Raw genomic sequence first — 19,595 nt, forward strand, 5'->3', positions numbered from 1 at the left:
TTAATAAATAACTTAAATTAAAAAATAATATTTTAAAATAAATGACATGAATATATTAATTTTTATAAATATATAATTTTAAATATATTTAATATAAATATGATAGAAAAATATATAAATATATATAAAAGTATTTAATAATATATTTTTTCACATTTTCACGCTGCCCAATTTTTCAATTATCAATTTATTTTCAAACATTCTAACACTCTTAATATTATTATTTATTTCGAGATTCATCTTAATTATAATAAGTATTTTAGACTAAAATTATAATTATAAATAAAAAATATCCAAGTTTATTTATATTTCATATTTTGCTTCAATATTTTATATATATTAAGATATATATATTATAAATAATAAATAAAATTATTATAATAATTTTATATAAAAATATTATAAATATATGGGATAAATGAGATAGAATAAATAAAATAATTAAAAAAGATTAAATAAATGAGAAAGAATAATAAAATAATTAAAAATAAATGAAAGATAATGAATAAAAAAAATATTAAAAAATATTAAAAAATGATGAGGGAGACGTTGAGATTATAATCTTAAACAATTAGATTATAATCTTAAATTGAATTTAAACGCAAAAATGTGTTTGATTGTAACTTTTTGCGTGAACTTATTACGCAAAGTTACTGTAGCAGCTTATTTTATTAGGTAAACCCGTGGGACTTATAAACGTTAAACCAAGCAAACCCTATCAAAAATATAAAAAAAAAAACAAAATGTTCCAGCGTTATAAATTTGTAAATATGAACTCTACCGAAAAAGATGACTACTAATATGGTAATGACTAATTAATAACCAAACAAAGTTTAAAAAGGGTCCCGCCGCAGCATATCAATAGAATTAATTATAAAATTATCCTCAATTTTGTAAGGCCGTGACAAAATAATCACAACCTTTAAAACATATTAATATATGTAAATAGAAAACTCCATAGTTTCTTCCTTGAGCTATCTAACAATGGAGGATCCCCTGAAACCACCTGTTCTTCTCTTTCTTCTTCTCTCTATACTTCAAATTCTACTCTTTCTCCAACCCATAATCGCCATAGATTTCGTCTTCAACGGTTTTCATCCCTCCAACCTCTCACTTTACGGCATCGCCTCCACTGAATCCAACATCCTCACCTTAACAAATCACACAAGATTCTCAATGGGTCGTGCCCTTTACCCATTCAAGATTCGCACCAAACAAGTTAACTCATCTTCTTTTGTTCTTCCCTTTTATACTTCCTTCATCTTTGCAATGGGTCCTTTCAAAGGAGTTCTTCCAGGGCACGGCCTTGTTTTCCTGTTAGTCCCCTTTTCAGGAATGAAAAAAGCAAACCCGGCTCAGAATTTAGGGTTTCTTAATCGGTCAGTTAATGGAAACCCTGATACTCATATATTTGGTGTTGAATTTGATGTGTTTAAGAACGAGGAGTTTATGGATATAGATGATAATCATGTGGGTGTTGATGTTAATTCGTTGACTTCAATTAAATCTCATACAGCTGGTTATTTTACAGATGATGGAAATGGTGATTTAAAGAAGTTATCATTGAATAACGGGAGAAATTATCAGGTTTGGATTGATTTTGCAGATTCAGAACTAAACGTGACTATGGCTATTGCAGGAGAAAAAAGACCGAACAGGCCATTGATAAGTATTCCTCTCAACTTATCAAACGTTGTTGAAGATGAAATGTATGTTGGTTTTACTGCAGCCACTGGTCAGTTAGTTCAAAGTCATAACATTTTAGCTTGGAGTTTCAGCAATTCGAATTTTTCTCTTTACAAAGAGTTAATCACAACTGGGCTTCCATCGTTTGTTATACCCAAAGATCCGATTTACAAAACAAAAGGGTTTATAGCAGGTATGACCGTTAGCCTCTTCATTTTCATCGTACTGGTCTCTGTTCTTGCTCTGTTTGTTATCAAACGTAAGAGAAGGATAGCGAAAGAGAAAGACGAAATGGAAGAATGGGAACTTGAGTATTGGCCACATAAGATATCTTATCATGAGATCTTTTCAGGGACGAAAGGGTTTTCAGAGAAGAATGAAATTGGAATGGGTGGAAATGGAAAAGTGTATAAAGGTGTAATCCTAGGAGGGATCGAGGTAGCCGTTAAACAGATCTTTCCAAACGAGAACAATGAAGGGATGAGGGAATTCTTGTCGGAAATCGCTAGCCTTGGGCGGTTGAAACACAGGAATTTAGTGGGATTAAGAGGTTGGTGTAAAAGAGAGAAAGGAAGCTTGATTCTAGTTTATGACTATATGGAAAATGGAAGCTTGGAGAAGAAAATATTTGATTCAACGACGTCGTTTCTAGGTTATGAAGATAGGATTAGGGTTTTGAAAGATGTGGCTCATGGTGTCTTGTACTTACATGAAGGTTGGGAAGTTAAAGTCCTTCATAGGGACATTAAATCAAGCAATGTTCTTTTAGACAAAGAAATGAAGGGTAGATTAGGTGACTTTGGGCTAGCTAGAATGCAAGCTAATGGTGAAGTTTCCAACACGACTCGGGTTGTTGGGACAATCGGATACTTAGCCCCAGAGATAGTTAGATCGGGTCGGGCTTCAACTAAAACCGATGTTTTCAGTTTTGGTGTCCTTATTCTGGAAGTCTTATGCGGTCGTAGGCCTACAGAGGAAGGGAAACAACCTTTAGTTGAATGGATATTGGAGATAATGGCGAGAAGAGATGTTTGGAACGCGTTTGACGAGAGGATTAGGGATGCAGTAGAGTTTAATAAGGAGGAAGCTGAAAGGGTGATGGGTTTAGGGTTGATGTGTGTGAATCAAGATCCGAGTTTGAGGCCAACAATGAGACAAGTGGTGAAAGTGTTGGATGATCCAATGGATGAGTCCGAGACCGAGGGTTCGGATGTTATTGGTGGTATAGGAATGGGATTGAGAATATCGGTTTTGGGGGATCGAGGTAGTTCGAGGAGTGGGTCGTCGCAACATCCGACGTTTGAGGAGATTAGAGAGGCGATGTCGATTTCTATGTCTCTAACATTGTCCGATGTTAATGTCGATCCTAGATAGTCTAGTTGGTCATGAAGACTTTAAATTATAACATTGTAGATATGAAATCTTGCAATTTATGTTGGCGCTACTATTTTGTCATTTGATTGAATTTGTATTGGAATATTAAATTATTTGTATATGGGTGAAATTAAATTCAAGTTTTCTTTCTTTTTTATTGTTTAATTAATCAAACTTATCTTAAATTTTATTTATGAAGATGACAAGTAGTTATAGTATTTTTACGTTCTATTAATTTTTAATACTATAATTGTGCTGACCAAGAAAAAATTCAAACTTGTACGATAGAAAGGTAATCGAGTGACCATTCAACCTCATTAATGAAGATTTTGAAAAAAGAAGAATAAATCAATCTGGTTGAATTTAGTATATTCCTAATAAGAAAACTTATCTAATATAAGCTTAATATAATCTTGTTTGACTTTAATTGGAGTTGGGACATGTTTGTTTTAATTATTAAATAACCTAATTTATTAATTAATTAATTTTATTTATTTATAAAATTTTAATAAGTAAAATTTTAATAATATTAAAAACTCCACTTTTTCTAAGATTTGATTTAATTTGATTTCATATCTTAACTTTTACTTTTTTCAAATAATCCATGTCAAACATGCTTAAAACACATTATTACAATTTTGCATGACTTAGTTCCCTGATCAATGTCATATATTCCCCATCATTCATAATATTAATAAATAGTTAACAATGTTTAATGTTTATGCTAGAACATGTTTTTTTAAGAATAAATATGTGAGAATGTTAATTTGCAGGTTAATCGGTTTAAAAAATTTGAATTGATTAAATTAAAAAAAAAATTAAAAATTATACATATAAACCTTTAACTTTAGACATATTCACTGCAATATATCACCATTAACCACCTAAGTTAATAAGTTTTAGATTTCAAATTCAAAAAATATAAAAAAAAATCTATAGAAATATGACGTGATAAATATATCACGTTGCGTTTATATAATGATGTTGGAAACCTATTTTGACCAGTTTCAATCCATTCCGATCATGTTTGGTCAAAAATCAATATTTTCATAAAAAATGAGATTTTAGTTTCTTAAATTGGTCAAAACGAACAGTCAATGTTAATGTTTTGGTTTCTATCAATCATATGAAATATAAGGAAGCTATTGACAAATTCTTACACTTCAATAAACCTAAAATCAAAAATTCAATTTTTACATCAAAACTGTTTTGGTTGAATGGAATATCATTCCGGTCGAATGACACATCGAGATGATGTTCATAATGATTCTGGGAGCCCATGCCCTTGGATCAAAGGATCCGAGCCTTAAACAAAACTGCAAAATCTACAGTTTTGATGTTCATGAGGATCGGGATATTTATCCTGGGTCAAGCCAAGACTGTATGTTCTTCATGCCTAAGACCGAGAAAAGTTATCCCCATGGCTAACCTAAGATCGAGGGACATCGGCATCCACAACTTAGAATCTTCAACGCCTAGGACCAAAAATTCCTAAACCTAAGACCGAGTGTTCTTCACACTCAGGACTGACAAAGTTAGTCAGGGTTAACCTAGGACCGAGAATTCTCGCACCCGACCGAGAATTCCCCAACTAGGACCAAGAATTCTCGCACCCGATTGAGAATTCCCACACCCAAGATAGAGGAATCTCACACCCAACCAACGATTTCAGCACCCCAACCGAGGGACCTCCGCACCCGACCAAAGGACATCTGCACCCAACCGAGGATTCTAGCCTAAGGAACGGGAGGCTTTAGCACCCCGACCAAGAATCCCGCAACCAGGACCGATGGAGTCCCGACCCTAAGGTTTGTTTGGTTGCAAATTTTAATTTTCAAAATTATTTTTGTAATTTTGGGATCATAAACCATTTTTTAAAAATCCCAAAAAATAGAAAAATATTTCAAAATAGTTGTAGAATATTTTCATAAAAAATGTTTTGATAAGGGCTCGTTTGAGATTTATTTGTAAGCCCTAATGTCTTTACAAACTGATGTTCTTCAGGTATATTCCTCCCTAGTCATCATCATCCGCAACATGTACCATGATATAAATATTCTTGTTATAATTTTAAATACGCAAAAAACATGTTCATGTCAAGAACCGAAAAAATAATTAGTTAAAATAAAATGTTATAGAATCAATTTTTTAAAAGCCAAGATTTTATAAAATAGAGATCGTTTTTAAAACGGAGGATGAAGCGTGAAAGCCCTTTTCCGAGTATCATAAAATTACGAACCAAAACGAAACTCTAGTTAAAAATGTGTTTGTATATGTATGTTTTATTGATTTTAAAGTGACTCTTTATCAAATAAATAATCTTTTAAATTAATTGTTTTTAATTAATTTAAATAAATATTTCTGTAATAAATAGATATTTGATTATTTCAAATTTAAAAAATTATTTAAAATTGATCAGAAATTACTTATCATTATAAATAATTTTAAAATGTTAAGAATTTTTAAAATAATATTTTATTTAAAAAATATTCTAACATTCAAACTATGTTTAAATTTTTCGAATCTCAAACTTTTTCAGAATAAAGATTTTTCAGGTTACATCTTCAAAATAAATGTGAATCCAAAATATAATACATTTCTCCATTTGAAAATTTTAAAACTTTAATAGCTTTAAATTATCCCTTTTAAAATATAGCACATGAAGAACGTTCTTTAATATTGTGGACAATATTTTTTAATCATTTTATTTTTATTTTTATTTTTATGTGTACATAGTCAAGATAAACTGTGGCCTGTGGGTTATCTATCCAGCGACTGTGGCGTTATTTAGGTCCCAAAATTTAACTTCACATTTATTTTATTTATACACTATTATTTCCTATTCACCAAATGCAATTTTCTGCTGATTTTTCTTATCTCATTTTATTTTACTAATTCATATTAAATCAGTTTTATAGATAATATACTTTATTCTCTATTTTTTTATTTTATTTAGAAAGCTAACATGATAATTTTCATTACCCCAAAACTTTAATTTAAAAGGTTGTAAATAAGAATTGTGACATTTATTTCCTTAGGAATAAAATCTTAACACTTGATTTTAAATGAATATATATTATATTTTTGTAATTTCATGCAAATTAGCATATATATATATATATATATATATATATATATTATATGTTTTATACTAAAACCGGTTAATCACAATTCACACATCTCATATTAGGAGCTTGTTTAATAATGATATTTTTTTTTTGATAAAAATGAGTGAGTTCTTATAAACAAATAAAATTATTTGATGAAAAAAAAATATGCTATTTAGACTTTTTAGTTGGTTGGAATATTATAATCTTATTTTGTTTTTAAATTTTAAATTTTATAAAATTTATAAATATTTTAATTTTTAATTAATAAATTAAATAATTTGATAGTAGAAAAATATAAGACAAGAATGTTAGATTTTAAATATAAACAAATCCAAAATGTTTTTACATTAAATTAATTTTTGATGTTGAAAAATAATTAATTGTAAAAAGAAATTTTTTGCGAATATTAGAAATGATTGGGGAGAAAATTTGGGATATAAAATTGAGAGGGGATGACGTGGCATAATTTGATTGACTGAAAAATAACAATTTTTTCTCTCTTCTCTCTCTTCACTCCTTATCATTTTTTAGCAGGTAATGTAGTGACACATGATTCACTCTCATTCCTCTCCCCAAATTCCCTTACTTATCACTCCGGTAAGATATAATTAGAAAAATAAAATATCCTTCTGTTACTTGAGAACTCAATGCGAATACATGAACTGATAGATCATAATCATATTATATGAATATCTTATGGGAAAACAATACCACAAGTATGTAGTAATTAATGTGGTGCTTATGCATCATATTGTGTAGATATTTGTACCTAAATGACAAACAATAAATGTACTTATTTGCACTTCATTTTCATATCAAAATCATATTTTTTGTTTTTAGAAATAGATATAATTATTGTTAATGGAGTTAGACAGCCTGGCAGCTATATTTAGAATTTCTTTGTTCTATGTGGAATAATAATAATAATAATAAAACAATTTTATTTCATCTTTGCAATATTCTAAATTTGAAAAATGTATTCTAAACAATAAACTTTTACATAATAATAATTATGGAAAGATAATTCAAATAACCAAAAACTAAAAAAAAAAAAAGATTTTTCTGAAATTTTACCCAAAATTTATATATCTATAATATTTATTTTTAACAATAACCAAAATAATAAAATATATTTATTTTATTTATATTAAATTTTAAATATAAGTAATATTATAACAATTCAACTAATTAAAATTTTAAATAACTTATTTATTTATCAAAAATATTATTTTTATTTTTTAAAATTCAATAAAAAGCTCCCCTAAATAATCAACATCAAACAAGCTCTAATATGAGATCTAACATTTAGATATTTCAAAAAATATATATATACAAAATCAAAAAAAAAATACCTTTAGCAACAACCATTATCCCTTTTAAAATTTTAATTCATCACCAGAAAAATACTTACAAAACTTTCATCCTCCAATCTTTCAATCAATAAAAGATTGAAACGAATATCAGTAATATGCTTAACCCCTTTTAGAATAAGAATGGTCACATTAATCATCTCAACACGAACATTACCAATTAAAACTACTTTAGCTTGACTAATATTTCTCATACAAACAATACAAAATCACCATGTTCCTATGTTAAGAAAAAAATAGTTGTGATGTAGCATTAGTAGAAGCACCACTCTCCACAATCCAATCAATATCATCACACGACACATTATCATTCTCAACACCATTATAACAAATAATAAGGAAATCATCAACAATAGCAACATCATGATTTTTACCTTCTTTGTGGTTGAAAATAGTGGTTGTGTTCTGATTTTTTTTCGTGTTTTCCTTTTTAAATTTACAACAAATTTTCATGATATGGCCCTTTAGGCACAATGATGACACTTAACATTTGCCCACTTATAAGAAGGCTCACAAGATTTACTACAATTACTTATATCTCGCCATTTACTTCTCCCCTTAGATTTTGTAACCAAGACCTCATATTGTAAAGAACAATCTTGTGTCTTTCGTCTCATCTCTTCATTCAACACACTACTTTTTACTAAATACATTGAGAGAACACCATTTGAAATAGAATTGGATAAAGTTATTCTAAAAGTCTCCCATGACTTAGGTAGAGTATCAAGTAAACATAAACCATATATCCCGTCATCAAAGTTGAATTTCATCGCCTTCAATTAATTAATAATTCCCACAAAAGTATTCAAATGGTCAAGTCATCATAGAATCAACTTTATACTTTAAGGAAAACAATTGTTTTATAAAAAATAATTTGTTATTATCAATCACATACAATTATTCAAGTTTAGTTCAAAGAGTACGAGCCTCAGTAATAAAATTCACATGGTTTAAAACATTGTCATCAACCCATTGACGAATATAACCACATACTTATTTATGCAAAAAATTCCAATCATCCACATTTTTTTATAGGCTTAACTAAAGAAAACACTAGTAAATGAAAACTTTTTTTATAGTAAATCTTCTATTTTAGACTTCTAGTTATTATAATTAAAGTCATTCAAGTTTACCTTTCTGGATGTGTTAGTCTCCATTATTCAAATAAAACCAAGATCTGATAACACTTTGATGAGATAATGTATTTTTCAAAACATAACACTTTCCCAATAAATTGAATATAAGAGATGAACAAAACAAAATGAAATAAAAAAAGACAATGCAAAACAAATTTTAGCGTGAAAAAATCTCTTCAAATTAAGAGTAATAAATCACGGGACTTGAACATGCCACTTAACAATCTACTATCATTTATCAATATTATTAAATTACTATTGGTATAGTATAAACTATACTAATAGTATTTTAATATGATGTTGGTTAAAATTTTACTATTGATATAAATTTATATCTCTATATAATTTATATTTGATATTAAATTATGATTAGTCCTCTAGGTACAATACTTTTCTTATACGTACTTTTCTTACATGAGTTCATTTTTAATTTCTCATTCTACTCTTTATTAATATTATATAATATATTAAATATATTTTTTTAAATTTTAATATTATTATTATTATTTTTAATATATATTTATCTAAATAGTTCAATATTTTAATTAAAAAATATTTATTTATTTTTATAACGATAATTTTATTAATTATTATTTTATACATTTACTTATATTATAAATAATATTGTGTAATTTACATATTATTTTTATTATAAGTTTATTTTATTAAAATTATTAATAACATTAAAATTAAATAAATATAATTTACAATTTATATTTTAATTAAAATTACATTAAATATTAAATAATAACAATATAATAATAAACAATATTATTTATAATGTAAGTAAATATAAATAATAATAATAATTTTAAATTCATATTCATATGACTTATACTATATATCAAACATAAAATTATAAACCATATACAACTTATATCATTTCTTATAATTCATATCAAACATTAATAATCTATACAAGTTATACTACTCTACTATTTATACATCATTATAATTTATACTTCTATACAATTTATATTATATATAATTACTATTTATGCAATTATGAGTTAATGTTGGATTGACTTAGAACTCTTAGAATACATATCTTCACCGTTTAGAACGTAACCCCAAACTAACAACAAGTTGTCAATGTTTAAAGTCAATCAAATGGTGCAAACTCCGGGAAATATTCTCTAGTTGTTATCCAAACCTTGAATCTGATATCTCTATATGTTCTCTCTTCTCTCTATTTTTCTTATTCTGTTCAAAAAAACCTTGAAAAATAATGTTCATTCACATTATATTATATTATATTATATTATATAATATGGGCTTAAATAAAATACATACCAAATCAAATTGGGTATTTAACTAGGAGGACAAAACCCATTCTATTGAGTTGGATCTTTTAAATTGTCAATCATTGAAGTAGAAAGCGAGGGAATCGAGGAATTAGTAACAATTATTTTATAGCCGGGTTGTTCTTGAATGACAGCAAGAAACAAGGAGTTTGGGGATTTCCGCTCTACTGTAGTCGGATGAGCCGTTAGTAGAGGGCTTTTGTATCAGTATCATCCAAACAAATGGTTGACTTCTAGTCGCAGAGGAGAAAGATATTGTCATCTTGGAGAAGATGTACCAATCTCTAATTTTCCGTGAATTACCGAGTTTAAAAAAATTCTATTTTAGAAAGAGTAAGAAAAGAATAAAGAATCGTCAACCAAAGCGTTCTAATGCGTTCTTGTATAGAGTGGACTAGAAGTTTAAACAATTTATGAAAATAGAAAAAAAAAAAAAAAAAAAAATTGAAGAATGTTTGTGTAAGTAACTCTACTCTTAATTTGATTTTTTTATTCAACAAGAAATGTGTCAATTAAATTAAGAAAATAAAATAATGTCACATCATTTAATACATAATCGTTTCTAAAAAAATTCAAATTTAATAGTTTAAGCCCCAAATAACTTAACTCAAAATTCCAGTCTATTTAATAAAATTGTAATAAATTGGTCATATATGAATCCCCAAATATAAGTAAAGAAGATATTCCCAAGATAATATTTAGGAATAGAAACCCTAAACTCTATCTAATAACAAAACAATATATTTTTATTTGTCATGTAAAACACAATTTTAATAAAACTAGAAAATTAAATTATCTTGTGAATCCAAAATATAATAAATTTCTCCATTTGAGAAAGTTAAAACTGTAATAGCATTTATAAAATAACCCTTTTATAAAATTAGCACATGATGAATGTTCTTTATTATTGTGAACAATATTGTTTTTAATTAATTTTCTTCTTTTAAATGTGCATAGTCAAGATAAACTGCGGGTAATCCTATGAATCGTTAGCTGGAACGTCAACATCTGTGACGTTATTTAGGTCCCAAAATTTAACAAATTTATATTTATTTTATTTATACACTATTATTTCCTATTCACCAAATGCAATTTTCTGTTGATTTTTTATCTCATTTTATTTTAATAATTCATATTAAATCAGTTTTATTGATAATATATTTTATTCTCTATTTTTTAAAAATTTAATAAGTTAAATAATTATCTCATTTTCTCAACTTCAATTTAAAATATTTAAAATATGAATTAAATTAGTAAAATTTGATATTTTTAGTATAAAATTTATCACTTCAATTTAAGTGAATATATTATATTTCTTATAATTTCGTGCAAATATATATTATCTCTTTTATGCCATAACGGGTTTATCGTACATATCTCATAGTTGGTTTGATATTGATTTTTTTTTTAAATATGTTATTTAGAGTTTTAGTTGGTTGAATTAATATAATATTTTTTTATATTTAAAAAAAGTTAAATAATTTGATGGTGAAAAAATATATAAGATGAGTGTTAGATTTTAAATAAAAACAAATTCCAAAAAACCTTAAACTTTTGATGTTTGATCGATGTTAATGGTAAAAAGAAAATTTGTGCTTTTATAATTAGACTATTGGGAAAAATAAAATATCATTTTTGTTACTTGAGAACTCAATGCGAATAAATGAAATAACAAATCATAATCATATTAAAATATCTTTTGGTGCAAAAAAAAAACACCACAAATATGTTTATTGTAGTTAATGTGGTGCTTATGCATAATATTGTGCAGATATTTTTTACCTGAATGACAAACAATAAAATGTACTTATTTGCACTTCATTTTCATATTAAAATCATAATTTTTGTTTTTAGAAATAGATATAATTATTGTTAATGGAATTAGACACCCTGTCAGCTATATTTAGAATTTCTTCGATCTACATGGAAAATAATAATAATAATAATAAAATTATTTTATTTCATCTTTAGAATATTCTAAATTTGAAATATATTCTAAACAATACACTTTTACATATGAAAAATAATAGAAAGATGATTCAAATAGCCAAAATCCAAAAAGGATTATTTCTAAAATTTTACCCAAAATTTATATATCTATGATATTTATTTTTAACGATTCAATAATTCAATTATCAACTAAAATAATAAAATATATTTATTTATTTATTTATTATATTTTAATTTTAAATGTAAAATAATATTATAAAAATGTAACGAATTAAAAATCTAAATAAATTTTATTTTTTTTCAAATTCAATAAAAAGTTCCCCTAAATAATCAATATCAAACAAGCCCTAATAAATAATAATGGTATTAGAGATATTCCAAGGATTATCCAATAATGATGACGTGGATCATCTCTGTCCGATCCAATGAATCACCGTGTTTCACTTGCTTAGCTGTCACACGCGGCGTCTCGTTCGTCCACGTGTCTCTTGTAGGACCCACCAACCCAACCTTAAATACCCATTTCCCGATATGATTGTTTCCAGAACAGTACGGAGAAAAAATGGGTATGACCGGAAAACTGAACAAGATTCCGGCGAGAAACCGGATTCTTATGTGCGGCGGCGAATACCCATCTAATTGTGTCATCGAGGAATCTGATTCTAACTCCTCTGTTATGAATTTGTCGGACACAGTGTTCGAATTCCTCGATGAAAATGTTTCGCCGGTGCCGACGCCGGCGAGCAACGGCTATCGAGAAATTGAAGATACAGAGGAGAATAATGGTGATGAAGAGGATGATAAAGCGTTTTGGGATAAACAACACCAAATTCTTCGAGTAAGTGATTTTTTTTAAATTTGTTGATTGAATCTTTGAATAGTTGTTTATGGATTTTCATTTTTGTTACAGTCAACGTTATACAGAACAACTTCTCTTGAATCGAGAATCCGTTCCACCACCCACGAATCCCTGAAAGAACTACAGGTGACCGGAAACTACTGTTGTTGTGGCCGGTCGGGGACCGGCGGTTGCAGAAATTGTTTAATGAGAGAAGTTTCCAGTCGGCTGAGACTCGCCGGATTCAATTGTGTTGTTTCGAAATCAAAATGGAAAAGCTCGAATGAAATCCCAGCAGGGGAACATACATATTTGGGTGTAATTGAAGAGGGGAAAGTGATTGTAATTGAATTGAATTTCAGAGGAGAGTTTGAGATGGCGAAAGGAAGTGAAGAATATAAAGAGCTGATTAATAAGTTGCCGGAAGTTTTTGTTGGGAAGATAAAGAGATTACAGAGTTTGATAAAGATGTTGTGTTTAGCTGCTAAGAAATGTATGAAGGATAAAAAGATGCATTTGGGTCCTTGGAGGAGACAGAAATATATGGAAGCTAAGTGGTTGGCGGCGACGGCGACCGAGATGTTGGATCCGGCCACCGTGAGCAGGTGGTCGGAGTGGACTGGTAGGGTGGCTAGGTCATCCATGTTGACTGTTGATTTGGTGGAGATGTTGCCTAGAATGCAATATGCAGTGTTTGCATTATAAACTAATTGTTATTGTTGTTGTTTTTGTTTTTTATGAGGAAGTGTAAATAAGCTTATTGAGAGGTTTTTAAATTTAGGGTTTGTTTTTATTTACTACAAAAAAAAATATATTATAATGTTATCAAAATTTTATTTTTTCAACCTGTTCTTTAAATTATCAATCAAAATATTTATTTTTATTTTTTTAATATTAAAAAAAATATATTTAAGAATATATTAATTTCATTTGCAAATGAAACTCACATTTCAAGCTTATTTGATTTAAATTTTAATGTTAATTTTACATTAAAATATTGTGATACCTATAAGTTTCTAGGTTTTTACTTTTTATTGTTGATTTGCATTTCAGGGATGGGCCAATTTATTGATTTAATCCAAAACAAAAAGGGGGAGTAAAGCCCAACCCATGTTGGTTAGTACACAAGTGACAAGTCACATTAAAATCAATAACGTTTTTACTTTTAGCTTTCCCAAAATGTTTAAATAGACCTTTTAATATAGCTTAAGTTAACTTTCACTAAAATATTAATATGTAACAAAATTGATATATAATTATTATTTTTAATTTATTTCTCCAAACTTATGTTTTATCAATCAATTTGATACATACATTGTGTTACTTAAAATTGGTATAAATTAATTTTATTATTAATATTATTTAAACTTAGACTTAAAAAAACACATTTTTATTAAATAATTAATTTAATATTTTCTTTTTAATTTCAGTTTTCTTAAACTACATAACTTATAGTTAATTTTAATTTTTTTATTAGATTCAATTTTTAATTTTTTTTTTATTTTTTAAGATTTATATATTTTAATTTCTTTTAAGAAATTCTTTTCAATTAAAATTTTATTTGGTGTATTATACAATAATAAGTCTTTTATTTTAAGGAGCTACTCTATTATAATTATAATAAGGATGACCATTTAAAATCATTCCGCAGTAACGGAACCAAATTATCCCGTTTGGGAGGTATTTCTCCAGTTTGATCGGTAACCGGGGATAGGACGGGATGGTATTTTTGTACCCGTCCTAATCTTACTTCGATTCTACCCCGATTTTACTCCGAACACTATAAACACAATTAAATATATAAAATTACTAATATATTTATTTATTCATTATATTTTATAAGAGTTTTAAGTTTATTCTTTATAATAATATAAAATTTTAATATATTATAAAATATATTATATTAAAAATTTAATTTATATAATTTTTTTTAGAAAATATGATATAGATGGTGTTTTGCAGATATTCATTTAAACCAAACGGGACAGAATGTGGTATTAAAAGAATTTCTCAAGTAAAACCGACACTGTAAATAAATCCCTTCCCTCCCCCATTACCATCCCTATATTTATAAATTTATAAGTTTGATTAGTCATTATATGTGTTGTATTAATATAATATATTGTTTTGTTTAAACTATTTATTATTTTTTTAATAATAAAAAATAATTACAAATGATTTTCAAGAAAAATAATATATTTAAAAAAAAATAATAAGACACGAACAAAAATTAAAATAAAAAAACATGTTTATCCACTTTTCCTTCACTAGTGCTTGTTTAGAGAATGTTAGTCATGGTATAAAAAAAAGATTTTATATAACTTATCAAGGTAGCCCAATGGTATGAGTCGTCTTAAGAGATCAAAATATTATAGGTTCAATTCTAACCGAAAACGCTTTAAGTTAAAGTGTGGATCATGGCGGCGAGATATCATAATAATTCTCCTTAATTTATATATATAAATAAAAGAGTCTCTATATATTAGTCACCTCGACTTATCATCTTGTTGATTCCACCTGCATATGGAACGTACATCAACACGTACATCAAGTCGTTATATGTTCTATTTTTATGGGATGAAATCGACGACTAATATATTTTACATTATTATGTTGGGTAATATTTAGAGTCTCTTATAGAGTATGTTTGAGATTTAGTAAGTAAGTGTATTCCGATTATTTTTGAGTAGATTATCTAACTAAAAATAATAATAATTTAATTTTTAATGATGGTAATCGTTCAATTCATATAATTCATCATGATGTTAATGAGACTCGTACGAGAAAGTCAGTGAAGTCTATTAAGAATTAATTGTTTTTCTCACAAATCCTACTTAGTTTTATAATGTTTGGTGGATCATATTTGTATTTTTATTCTTATTTGTATATTTGTTTTTTTTGCCTTGAATATCATCCATCATTTCACACAATCCGGATCTTCTGCTACCGATTCCCGTGTTCCCATATTGCGGACCAATCAAATTGCAACATTATTATTATATTAATAAATCAATCTGGGTAGGAGGGGAGGGAGGGAGAATTCGGAATCCGGGTTTCATTCCGGGTTCACCCCAAACGCCGTTAACGGAAGGGCCAGTTAACGTCAGAAAATATAATAATATTCATATGATCCGGATAAGATATCTTTGCTCCGGGCCCCATGTCAGAGGGAAAAGTGAGAAGTGATGGGAGCGAAGATTTCCACGCCCAGGAGCCCTGACCCTCATGTAAACCCCCCAACCCAACCATGAGAAGACCGCTTGCCTGCCATGAAAACACACTTACCCGTGTATGTAAAGACCAAAATTACATGGAATTTATATTTCTGTTTATTAAATATTAATTCAATTTAATAAAAATGACATCCAGCGAACAAATATTCGCTTCAATTACTTGAAATCTATTTTTTATTTTTTTATTTAATTTTTTTTTACGAGGTGACGATTGAAAGCGAAGAAATCTTCGATTCAAATAATTTTAACCTGACCTGCATGTAAACCCCCCAACCCACCCATGAGAAGACAACTTGCCTACCATAGAAACACACTTTCCCGTGTATATAAAGACCAAAATTATATGGAATTTATATTTCTGTTTATTAAATATTAATTCAAGTAATTAAAGATGACATGCAGCGAACAAATATTCGCTCAAATTACTTCATTCGTTTTTATTATTTTTTATTTAATTTTTTTAACGAGGAGACGATTGAAAGCGAAGAAATCTTCGCTTCAACTATTTTTAACCTCACCCGCATGTAAACCCCCCAACCCACCCATGAGAAGACCGCTTGCCTGTCATGGAAATACACTTACTTGTATATGTAAAGACCAAAATTAACATGAATTTTTATATTTCGGTTTATTAAATATTAATTCAATTTATTAAAAATGACATGCAGCAAACGAACAAATCTTCGTTTCAATTACTTCACTCTTATTTTTTTATTTAATTTTTTTTACGACGATTGGCATTATTAAATATCAATTCAATTTATTACAATTAATATGCAGCGAATAAATATTCGCATCGATTACTTCCTTTTATTTATTTATTTATTTTTAATTTTTAAGAGGAGATGATTTGTATCGAAGAAATATTCGCTTAAATTACATTATTTATTAATTTAAAAAATTTCAATTTTAAATTTACTAGGATACTGTTCAAAGCGAATAAATCTTCGTTTCAATTATTTTTAACCTGACGTTCATGTAAAACCCCCTTCCCTCCCATGAGAAGACCGATTACCTCTCATGTAAATAAACTTAATGAGGGAATTTACATGCCGCGAATAAATATTCGCTTCAAATAATTATTTTTATATTTAAAATAATTTATGAATTTTTTTACGAGAATACGGTATAGAACGAATATTTCTTCGCTTCAATTACTTATTGTTATAATTTCAATTTCCCGCTACAATCCCACTGTACATCATTTTCATAAGCAACTGTTCATATTCTTCTCTCTCTATCTCCCAACGATCATCCAAATATTCAACGTTGAAACCCTAGAGATTTCTTCTATTCTACAAGGATTTCTTCTGAAAATGTCAGAAAACCAAGGCAACAACATGAAAGTGGATACCATCGACTCCCGAGAGGTCGTCTTGTCAGTTTGTAACAGCATAAACGAAAACGAAACTGCCTCCAATCCTGTATCCAACGTTAATCCCCGCAATAAACCATAGAGGTAGGTTAATCTTATTGTGTTTATATATTTTGTACTAATTTTACATCCCTTGATTCCATTTATTTAGTTGAATACTAATTTATGTTATCCCACCAAAAATAATGACTTCGAGATTTAATGACTTGGTTACATATGAAAGGAAGAGGAAGAGAAATACGAATACGAATACGAAGTCATCGACTGCTGAATCAGTTTCCACAATTGCTGTCGAAGCTACTGATATTGCTGCAGGTACTACACATTTTGATGAGATTTTACCACCACCTCCCCCCCCCAAAAAAAACCAATGTTATTCCTACATCCACTCCACCAGTCGATGAAGAGTTACCAGCACCACCCCTAGAAACCACTAATATTTCTCCGTGTACTACAACATTTGATGAAGATTTACCACCATCTCCCCAAAAAACCAAAACCATCAAGAAAAGGAAAGTGGCATTTCTAACAAGATCATCACCTCATGGCATCGCTCAACTGATTCCTAAATTGAGCGTAGAACAGAGGGAAACCGTGAAGCAAATCGGGTTTGGTTCTCTTCTTACAATGGGTGTCTCTAAGTGCCCGGGGCATTTTTCGAGACACGTTATCCAATCTTTTGACCCGAATAAGAGTTCTCTGGTATTGGCCAACGGTGAGGAGATCCTTATCGATGAAGGTCTCGTACAGTTCGTGATGAACCTCCCTAGAGGGCCAATGAACGTAGTTGAGTCCCCTAGGGGGGACAAGACTAAGGACCCTGATTTTTTTAATTTCTTGAGGGATTGGAAGACCAGATGGACCGGGGAAGACTCAAAAGCTCCTGAAACACTTTCTATGATACCCAAGATATTAAGTAACACAAGTGCAGACAACGATTTCAAAATCGACTTTGTTGTCTTTATTGTCTCAAGTTTTTTATGTGCAGTTCAAAATTCACGAGCCAGGTAAACATGTATTCAAACCTATTATATATCTAATTGTATTCGTGATTACTCACACATGTATTTTATTCATTTCAGGTTCAAAATTCTGAAATCCTTAATGGATGTTGATAACATAAAAGAGCTGAACTGGTGCCACTTCACACTACAATGATTGGTTGAAAGTGTAAGAAGTTGGAAAGAAAAAGAAAGTAAAGATAAAAATCCATATTTTGATGGACCTATAACCTTTTTATTGGTAAATAATTCCTCTCTTATATATGCTTTATAGGTATCAAATATTTACTAACATGTTTCCCATTCCTTTACTCCAGATTTGCTACCTAGATGGTGTTTTTGTGGAAGGTGTACGTCTGCCTTATGAAAGGAAATTTCCAATAATCTCTTGTTGGGATGACGTGACAGTGTTAGAGTTTACCACCTTAGAAGGTCGTGCCGGTGGTTTTGGGCTGGGCCGGGCAAGGGCGCGCCTAACAGATAAAGAACCTGAGAATCCAGTTGAGTTGGTTGAAGTAAAAGAAGACGATGATGAAGTATGTGGAAACAAGAAATTGACTCACATTTGTCTATAATTTCTTGTTTTCGAGACTAATAAAATATGTTTTTCATAATCTACAGATGTTGACATCCAAAATCTTGCAAACTTTTAAAGATACAGCCCAACAGCTAAATTACCTATCAGGGGAGTTGGAGAAACGCAACATCGATCCCAAGCCTTTTTTTGAGGCCGGTTTCCTGAACCTAAGAGAGTCTGAAGGGTTCATGAAACACTTGAAGGTGGTGAATGATGGTGATGTTCGTGTAGGTGTGGAAGATCCTCCAAGTGAGGCACTTGGGGACACTTTAGAGAGTGCGGGCTTGACAATCAGTAGTCCCCCGGTTGAATACACCTTTGAGGATGCAGCTGAGGACAATGAAGACAATCCATCAGCATGGGTTGAACTGAATGATTTTGAGGATGCAGTTCTGCACAATCAAGAAAATCGCTCAGATCATGTTGAACCGAATGATCTCGAGGATGCAGTTCTGCACAATGAAGCTCAGTCACTCCCTGTTCAACAGAAAGATCTTGATGATGTAGTTCAGGACATTGAAGATCAATCACTCCTTGTTCAACAGGAAGATGTTGAGGCTGCATTTCTGCACAATGAAGCTCAGTCACTCCCTTTTCAATAGGAAGAACTTGAGGATGCAGTTCTGCCCAACAAAGCTCAG

General features: G+C 29.1%; 2 protein-coding genes across 2 annotated transcripts; both read left to right on the forward strand.

Annotated features, from left to right (window-relative positions):
- The first annotated feature begins 960 nt into the window (after window positions 1–960).
- LOC124928068 (L-type lectin-domain containing receptor kinase VII.1-like) lies at window positions 961–3,213 on the forward strand. The gene has a single exon (XM_047468603.1). The coding sequence runs from the start codon at window positions 985–987 to the stop codon at window positions 3,058–3,060; it is 2,076 nt and encodes a 691-aa protein (XP_047324559.1). The 5' UTR covers window positions 961–984; the 3' UTR covers window positions 3,061–3,213.
- A 9,272-nt stretch (window positions 3,214–12,485) lies between these two features.
- On the forward strand, window positions 12,486–13,504 carry LOC124920971. Its single transcript, XM_047461563.1, has 2 exons — window positions 12,486–12,768; window positions 12,841–13,504. The coding sequence occupies exons 1-2, from the start codon at window positions 12,493–12,495 to the stop codon at window positions 13,471–13,473; spliced, it is 909 nt and encodes a 302-aa protein (XP_047317519.1). The 5' UTR covers window positions 12,486–12,492; the 3' UTR covers window positions 13,474–13,504.
- The last annotated feature ends 6,091 nt before the right edge of the window (window positions 13,505–19,595 follow it).

Source organism: Impatiens glandulifera, chromosome 1 (assembly GCF_907164915.1).
Source record: "Impatiens glandulifera chromosome 1, dImpGla2.1, whole genome shotgun sequence".
Taxonomy (NCBI): domain Eukaryota; kingdom Viridiplantae; phylum Streptophyta; class Magnoliopsida; order Ericales; family Balsaminaceae; genus Impatiens; species Impatiens glandulifera.

Excerpts from the sequence above, each read along its gene's own strand:
- LOC124920971 (XM_047461563.1), top strand. The coding sequence starts at position 12,493 with ATGGGTATGACCGGAAAACTGAACAAGATTCCGGCGAGAAACCGGATT. Across the intron at positions 12,769-12,840 it reads AACAACACCAAATTCTTCGA|TCAACGTTATACAGAACAAC; the intron begins GTAAGTGATTTT and ends TTTTTGTTACAG.
- LOC124928068 (XM_047468603.1), top strand. The coding sequence starts at position 985 with ATGGAGGATCCCCTGAAACCACCTGTTCTTCTCTTTCTTCTTCTCTCT.